At 39.6% G+C, this 8,934-nt stretch overlaps 1 protein-coding gene across 2 annotated transcripts; it reads right to left on the bottom strand.

Moving 5' to 3' along the window:
- Positions 1–1,131: 1,131 nt before the first annotated feature.
- On the bottom strand, positions 1,132–8,501 carry yy1b (YY1 transcription factor b). Of its 2 annotated transcripts, XM_065256610.2 has the most exons (6): positions 7,803–8,501; positions 5,320–5,482; positions 3,837–3,860; positions 3,145–3,205; positions 2,668–2,826; positions 1,132–2,516 (listed from the first exon to the last, which is right to left on the bottom strand). In XM_065256610.2, exons 1-6 carry the CDS (start codon positions 8,347–8,349, stop codon positions 2,334–2,336), a joined length of 1,137 nt encoding a protein of 378 aa, XP_065112682.1. In that variant the 5' UTR covers positions 8,350–8,501; the 3' UTR covers positions 1,132–2,333. The 2 variants fall into 2 exon arrangements, with proteins under 2 accessions (XP_065112682.1, XP_065112683.1); XM_065256611.2 differs by lacking the exon at positions 3,837–3,860.
- Between the last annotated feature and the right edge of the window lie 433 nt (positions 8,502–8,934).

Raw genomic sequence — 8,934 nt, 5'->3', positions numbered from 1 at the left:
CATGCTAGCTTCCTGCTAATCATGCTAGCTTCATGCTAGCTTCATGTTTATCATGCTAGCTTCATGCTAATCATGCTAACTTCATGCTAGCTTCATGCTAATCATGCTAGCATCATGCTAGCTTCATGCTAATCATGCTAGCATCATGCTAGCTTCATGCTAATCATGCTACCATCATGCTAGCTTCATGCTAACTTCATGCTAATCATGCTAGCTTCATGCTAATCATGCTAACATCATGCTAGCTTCATGCTAATCATGCTAGCATCATGCTAGCTTCATGCTAATCATGCTAGCATCATGCTAGCTTCATGCTAATCATGCTAGCATCATGCTAGCTTTATGCTAATCATTCTATCATCATGCTAGCCTTATGTTAATCATGTTATCATCATGCTAATTTCATGCTAATCATGTTAACATCATGCTAGCTTCATGTTAAATTATGCTAGCTTCATGCTAACTTCATGCTAAATCGTGTAAGCATCATGCTAGCTTAATGTTAAATCATGCTAGCTTCATGCTAAATCATGTTCTCTTCATGTTAAATCATGCTAGCTTTATCTTAAATCATGATAGCTTCATGCTAAGTTGTCAAACTCTACTCTCAGACTAGGCTTTCTCAAGCCAACATAAAGTTTGTTCCGACGAACTTTTCTATCTAGTTTTCAGTTGAGATTAAATGTGTGTTTTAGTCTAGGACTATAGGCTTAATCCTCGTCTGTGAATCCAGTGGTCTGACTTCTGTACTCAAGAAACATGATACAGTTTAAGCGATGAGGATCAAGATAAAACAGCTGACACTTGAAATGACTTCATTATGACTTAATTTACAACAAGAACAAGAAGTGAAACTGAACTGAAGTCAGTGAGACACTCGCCTTACACGCGTCTCCTCATTTTGATGTAATACACATCTGTCATTTTTTCATTCACATGTTTTAAACTTTAAATGACTTTAAAACCACACATAAATGAATCAAATCCATTGTTAATACTTACCGATTTGTTTGTGCTGTCTGTTCGCAGCAGAAGTGATGTCACTTCCTGGAAGTTGATGGTGTCATTAAAACACTTGCTTTTTATACATCTTACAAGACGGAAAGGCGAAAATAAAGAAAGAAACAGCAGTTTTGAGTAAATTGTCAGTTTTCATTCTAAACAACAGTGCACAAAATGACGTCCGCTCAGACAAATAAATGAAAATAAAACTCTGCTGTGTTCACTTGACCACAAATAACAAACCCTACCATAGTTTCATTTGTCTTTAAAGAAGCACAAGTTTAATATTTTCCTCAATATATATTAATAAACACGAGGGGATGTGTACGGTTTAAAGTGCAGATCCACTGAAGTTCACAACCATCACAATACATTTTCATCTATTATCAAATTCAATTTAACAAATTTCTTTCAAAGCGCACTTGCGATCATTAACGAAAGTCAACCCCCCAAAAAAAGCTAGTTTTGGCACCACCGCAGCGGTTTAACACTGCAAATTAATTTACTAGAAACATTCACCCAAATTAATCTGTGAGAAATCATCTTTTCCCTTTTTTTAATTTTAGCATACTGAAGTACAGGTGAGGTGTAAATATTAACAAAGGATAAGGTTGATAGATCCTAACAAAGATAAGCATTGAGAGTTAACAACACTGCAGTTTACTGTGATGAGAAACAACTAACTAACCCATCCTTTTCATGTGCTACAGTTCAGAAACCCATGACTATAAAGCAGAAAACTCAATCTCACACCAGCATTTCATCGTTCCAGTACAACCATACAAAACAACACTAAGAAAGATACATAAAAATACTTTAAGCCTCATCTTACAGTAACTCATCATCACCTCGCCTGTGAGGATCAAGTCACCACACTCTTTACTTCTCAGGGAATATTCATGATCATACTAAACATATCCCAAAAAATAAGTGTACAATATGCACACTTTTAAGTATTACAAAATTAAAAGCTATACATCTATGAAGAGCAGAGAGATTGAAGTAAAAGTGGAAAAAAATTAGCCAGTCTGAACGATCTGTCGTCGTAGTAAAAAGCTTCATCTGTGGGAGAGTTTATCATCTGAAATGCGCTGTCGTATTGAACAGAAGAGCTTCAGGAACGTCCGTCTCGGTCCGGTTGAGCTCCTAAAGCAGGAGAAGCCGGGTCGAGATGTCCGTTTGAACGGAGGGGTCTTTAACGGCTACTGAAGTTCCTTTAAGTTCTTCCATTGGATTCTTCGTAAGCGACCGAGCAGAGCATCGGTTCGTGCCCCCGTCATTAAGTCGCGTTCAGTGTCGGGGGTTGTAGGACGTAAACGCAACGCAGGCTCTCATTGGTTGTTTTTGGCCTTCGCGTGTGTCAGAATATGTGATTTGAGGTTAGTGGACTGAGCAAATTTTTTATTGCAGCCATCGAACGGGCAAACGTAGGGTCGGTCCCCGGTGTGAATGCGGACGTGTGTCCGGAGGTTAAAGTCCAGCGAGAAGCGTTTCCCGCAGCCCTCAAAAGTACACTAGACAAAAGAGAAAGATAAAGTTATCAGACAAACATTATCACAGTAAGCCGTTTCATATTATGCTGAATGTTATCCCAAGGCGGGTAAATCTATAAAGACGTAATGTAGAGTAGATCTTCATCAGTCCATACGGTAAGGTTTCAAATACCTGAAAGGGCTTCTCTCCGGTGTGAACGAGCTGATGACGCTTTAGTTTGGAGCTCTCCACAAAGGCTTTACCGCACTCGGCGCACACGTGAACCCGCGGGCCGTGAGTATGGAGGTGTTTCCTCATGGCTGAATTATCCCTGAACATTTTACTGCAGCCCTGCGGGAGACGGCGTGTGTTAGAGGAGTCAAAATGTCTAAATGAAATAAACTTATGAAAATAGGTTTAAAAACTGAAAATGACATAATAAACATACACGTATTACAGTCCCTTTATATATAAATACACAGACATATGCATGTATATTGTTAAGAAAAATGTGTGTATATATTAAGTATTCATATATAATATAAACAATAAATATAAAAATGTATATACACACATGTAAATATGTATTTATATATCCAGAACAATTATATACAGATTTATATGATATAAATTCTGCATGTCAGTAATAAAACAAACAATGAAACTCACTTTATGTGGACAGGCTATGGTTCGAGGGGCGTCGTCCTCCTTGATCTTCCTCGGCTTCATTCTAAATCGACACAATGATGATCAAAGACTCAGAAGTAACCTGCTGCTCTGTGAACAACAGCTCATTATATTCAGACCAGATATTACGGAGACCCTGGACCACTAAACCACATTCATACATCAAGCTGAATTCATCACTTTATCATTCATGTATGGTTTGGTAATGTTAATGTAACTATTTGAAAATCTGAACCTGAAACAAATTGAGAAAATTGCCTTTAAAGTTGTCCAAATGAAGTCATTACCAACAGATATTAATAATGATCAATAAAACTAACATATTTACAGTAGGAAATGTTCATAATATCTTTATATCCTAATGATTATTTTGACCCATTCAATGTATTTTTGGCTTTTGCTAGACCCATGTGACTTATGAGTGGTTTTATGGTCCAGGGTCAGATATCAGATGAACTCTCTCTATCTCTTCAGTTTCACTTACAGTCAGATCTATGTTACTGTAGTCAAATATATATATATATATTGTGTGTGTATTGTGTATATTGTGTGTGTGTATTGCAGTGAAGTTGTTGCCCTAGTGAATCTAAACTTGATTTGTGGCTATAAGTGACATCACCACAAAAAGTCCTCCAAACTCTGTCATCAGCAACCCAATGAGATCTGAGACTTACCGAACAGGACTCTTACTGAAGGGGCTGAGAAACAAAACAAACTGTAAATGTCTTTGTAAAACATCAAATACCATCATCTCAGAGGATGAAGAACCAGGATGCTTTTCTACATTTATCATGAATAATATTCTTACTTAAAGGCACAAAAGTCTTACGCCACTTTGTCGCTTTTCTCTTTCAATGAGGTCATTAGGGGGCATTTCTAAATCTGGTCAATCATAAACAAACTAGTATCGTCAACTCCAGTGACTGATGAGAGACGGATGATGTGAACCCCACTGCTTATCATTCGCATAAATTGAGACGTTTCTCAACTTTGTCACGTGACTGGACATCTCATCTGGTCGCCAACAGGTGTCGCTGGAAGTCATCAAGCTTCATTGAAATAAATGAGATGGCGTCGCTCTGCTAGCATTATATATTTAGTTCAACAATGTTTGAATCCTGAGATTTCAGTTTTAACATAGTCCACCCATGTTTATAGTGGTGTCATGTCTGCATTATTCTCATTTTCTGCTTTTACTACAGTAGAAACATCCGATTTCATGCAATGTTCAGCAGACCGATCGGCGTATGATGTCATAGTATCGGCAAAAAAAAAAAAAAAAAAACTATACTATGGACCTCTGGTGAAATGCGATACGCCAAGCGACTGTGCTGCGCTACAAGCTGAAGTTAACATTATTGTCTAGTACACCACTCTTCTATCATTATTACTCCATAACATCACAGTTATAAAACTTTATGACATGAAGAAGTGATGATTTCCAATTGACAGTGAAGACTAAAACACGCATTGTTTCATGCTCCTTTATAGCGTCATCAAGCTGCGATTTTGTTTTTTGTATGATGACCTCTAGTGGCGAAAATGACATATTGTGCCTTTAAGCTGTTTTTAGTTACCAGCTGTTCAATCCTGAACTAACAAATATACTAAACAAAAATGTCTTCCATTCATATTTTAAACAGGTGATGTAAAGTTATGACCACTAAAAGTAAAAGCTGATGAACATAAACTTTTATTTAAGTATAATATTTGCCCTTGAAATTCATTAAAGCATCATTTTCAGGGGCCTATTCTGTTTTAACCATATAAAAACTAACCATTAAACTAAACCATTTATTAAAACTTTCACTAAATCATACATTAAATGAAAGAAGATTAGAGATAAAAGTATTGTGTTTGGGTTACTTAGCGCTGTAATGTGATTTACAGTAACAGGTCACAGCATCCGTAAATAAATCTTCAACCGATAAAGTCAAGTGTTAAACCTATAGAGTGCCGCAGGGATGATGGATTATTGTGGGCTAACCCGGAGGTTAGTGGGACACTGGTTCCCTTGCTAAAAAGTAAATGGGTTTCCAAGTTGGCCAACAAAAACACATCAACCCTACGGCATTTTATAACTAAATAAAACAGAGTATTTCACTTCTTACGTTCTTTAATGAGATTACGTTTGTGCTGAATGTAAAGTCATCTCACCTGGCAAACTCAGCCAACTGTTTGGGATCTGAAAGATCGATTCCCGGGATTCCTCCAGGAGGAAGTTTTTTCCCTGTCATGTATTCAGAATAATCAGGAGGAGAATTCTCTCCAATGATCTGCTCCTCGACCACCGTCTCATGATCAATGTCCTTCTTATCATCTGAAATCAAAATAAACCCAATCTATGACAACACGAGCGTTAATGGGTGCCTAGAAATACACCTCCTTTATATTTAAATGGATACTGATTAATCCCCCTGGACGTGTGATAGACGTATATTCAAATCATCTGTGACAGCCCGCCGTGAATAATGCACAGACCAGTTGACTGTCAAACCACTGCGGCACAGTCATGAAAGATTTAATCTGCACGTGATTTGAGGCCTTGTCAATTTAAATATTTAAGCTTATAAAAGACACAAAACAGATGTCAACATTCAATGGTATGTTATGCATGTAAAGTATAATGTACAGTCAGCAGTTTGTTATGGCAGAAATAAGCCCAGACAGTGTGATCAGGACCGGATGTGTAGAAGAGGGTCTTGTATCAGACTAAAGGGTCTTATTTTGAGATTACATCATCTGCCTGTACAGTATCACCATTAGTACATGGCTATGTACCTCATATGTAAGGTAAGAAAGGAGCATTAAATATTGATGTGAAACAAATTATTTCTTTATTTTTAATAAATACAGACTTTCCATGAGGATAACCAATTTACTTCAACACACATTCAACAACTGTCACAAACACACTATTGGGTTTAATCATTTGTAAACATAATGTCAAATATGTTATCAAAAGACATTTATATTACATTTTGTGTAATATTAAACTGTACCTGATAAAATGATTTGAAGCATCCGGGTTAATAGAGGGTATGCACGTGATGTCACCTTCGGCAAAAATGATTGCGGTTACGCCCACCGAGCGACAGCATTTGTGTCCAGTAAGAAATCAGCGCAAACACGAGCAAAACGTGTCTAAATGGGAAAACATATAGGTTTGTCTTGCCTAACACTATTAAACCATCCCACCTTTGTACAACACAAGGCTCATCATAATGGATGTTTCTTAAAGAAGGCTCACTGAAAAAACTTTGCAATTTCACAGAATAAGAGTATTCATTGGTGTACTTTTTATCCCAAAATTTTACACACCTGACATATGGCTAACTGCTGATTTACTTCTGCTTGAGTGGGAACAAAATGGCTGGCTGTTCTAGGGGCGGTCGCGAAAATGTCAGTGTAACTGACAACTTTCAGCAATAAATAAATTTAATTGCACTTGATGTTGACCCTAGCTACTTGTCAACCAACCTGTGGTCAGTGGACGTTGGCATGACGATCAATTTACTTCTCCTTTCTGTGTTTCTTGGCGGTCTGTAAAACGATAGCTCAAGTTCTTGTTAATCTGTTAGTTCAGTCTATCGCACAACAGCTTTTTTCCCCATTTAGACGCATTTTCCCTGTGTTTTTGCTGATTTCTCACTGGACACAAATGCTGCTGCCGCTCTGTCTTTTGCCACTCAGTGGGCGTAACCGCAGTCAATTTCGCCGAAGGTGACGTCACGTGCATACCCTCGATTCCCAGATAACCACCACCTGAAACTAATAACACACAGTAACCCAGTTGCTGCAAATCATATTGACAGGTACAGTTTAATATTACACAAAAAAAATTTCAAGTCTGCATTTGTTAAAAATGAGCAAATAAAATATTTCAAATCAATATTTAATGCTCTTTACCTCATAGCTGTGTAATAACAACCAGCACCCTTCACATTATCCCTCACTTATTCATGCTATCCGGGGGTTTACTTGAGGAAAAATCCTTAACGTTCTGTACAGTGTTGTACATGTTTAGTTTGTTACTTTGTTTAGTTAACTGAACGTTTCAGTTGTGATGTTGTTCTCATCAATCGATAAAAGTGTGTATGTGAAATGTTTACTAGTTAGTTCTCAATATAATATGCAAGGAATATTCACGCTTTTTGAATGAATAAATTTGCGATCATGCGTTTGTATTTTTACCTCACACGACAGTCGCGACATCCACCGGCAGAAAAATGAAAGTCAACAATTACTGAAACGACAAGATTTCTGTAAGAAACTCACTCTCATTTTCTTTGAAGATTTAACCGTGAACATGTTTTTGTTCGGTGGGTCAACAGCACGCGCGGCCTACACACAACAGCTGCAGCGCGCTCGCGCCATCTTCACCCCGCCGCACAGGCGCCATTTTTTCGGGCCGCCATACTGGAGTCGGGGAACATGGCGGCGCCCATCGACACCCAAAACATGGCCTCCGTTCAAAACAAAAACACCAGAACCAATAGGTTTGGTTTACCGGGGCTTAAAGCTCTCAAAACCGGCCGTTAGGATGATCTTTGGGAATGGAGCGCGCGAACATGTAAACGGACAACGCCCTGGCTTAGGGCCCGAGAGCCACAACGAACACAAACCCGCTTCATACTCACCCGATGCCCACATCGTGACGGAGAACTCCCCCTCCAGCGTCTTGATTTGCACCTGCTTTTGCTCCCATTTTCTCCCGGTGCCCTCCGCCGCGCTCAGGTAGCTCTTTTTGCCAGCTTTTTTGCCGCCCGAGCCCGCCTTCTTCCCCATCCGCCCCACGGAACTTTTCCCCGCGACTGTCATCAAAGTCTGCCCGATGTATTCCTCCTCCGCTCCGGGCGCGGGAACCGGTATGAGGATCTGGTCCTCGAAGCCGTCGTCCGCCCGGAGATCCGAATCGTCCCCGCCGACCACCTCCTCTCGGGTCTGGACCAGGATCACTTCCTGATGGTGGTGGACCTGACTCGGGTCGTCGGTCACCAGCGGCTGCAGCGCGATCATGGGCTGGTGCTCATCGTCTTCGTCACCGCCGACCACCGTCGTCTCGATCGTTTCCACTTCGATCTCGTGCAGCTCCACGATCTCCGCGGGCATCTCCGTGCCGTCGGCCTCTATGTACAGCGTTTCGCCGGACGCCATGTCGAAGTCCGCCAGCTTTGCGTTAAACATCAGCGCACAGAACGCTCGTTGTCCCGCAAACAAGCACTCAAGCACGCACACCCCCTATACGCTTACATCCGCGCACACACACGATAATACAAATAACTCTCCGCTCGTGACAGGCTGAGTTCACGTCGCCACGACGCTTTGCTTACAAATCGCGCGAGAGCAGCGGGTGTCACGCACGCGCGCGCGCACGCACGCACGCGTGGATGGAAAGACATAAACAGTAGAAATATTTTTATATGCGTTATGTCCTCCTGGAAACCAGTAAAACAGTTGTAGAATTTATTATTTTTCCTTTAAAAAAATGAATAACAAACACATTGAAAAGAATAAAAACAATTATTTTAATTTTATGACCACTGTAGTGGACAATGCTTTAATGTATCTTATATTATATCCATCTTGATTCAGTATTTCGACATTTGATTAAATTTTCACATTATTTTTACATTCATTTTTGTTCTCAATTTTATCTTCACAACAATGTGCAATTAAAGGTTATGAGTTTTAAATGAGATGTTTGATCCAAGTTGATATTTAATTATTTTAGAGACACATAGGAACATGTTCTTAATCCATCTCACAAAT

This window comes from Paramisgurnus dabryanus, chromosome 12 (assembly GCF_030506205.2).
Source record: "Paramisgurnus dabryanus chromosome 12, PD_genome_1.1, whole genome shotgun sequence".
Lineage (NCBI taxonomy): Eukaryota > Metazoa > Chordata > Actinopteri > Cypriniformes > Cobitidae > Paramisgurnus > Paramisgurnus dabryanus.
Note: the sequence above shows the minus strand (reverse complement) of the source record. Positions and strands in the feature narration are given on the sequence as shown.

Coding starts and splice junctions, on each gene's coding strand:
- yy1b (XM_065256610.2), bottom strand. CDS start 8,349: ATGTTTAACGCAAAGCTGGCGGACTTCGACATGGCGTCCGGCGAAACG. Junction 3,861..5,319: donor CAGTTGGCTGAGTTTGCCAG/GTGAGATGACTT, acceptor TTTGTTTCTCAG/CCCCTTCAGTAAGAGTCCTG. Junction 2,827..3,144: donor CCATAGCCTGTCCACATAAA/GTGAGTTTCATT, acceptor CGTCTCCCGCAG/GGCTGCAGTAAAATGTTCAG.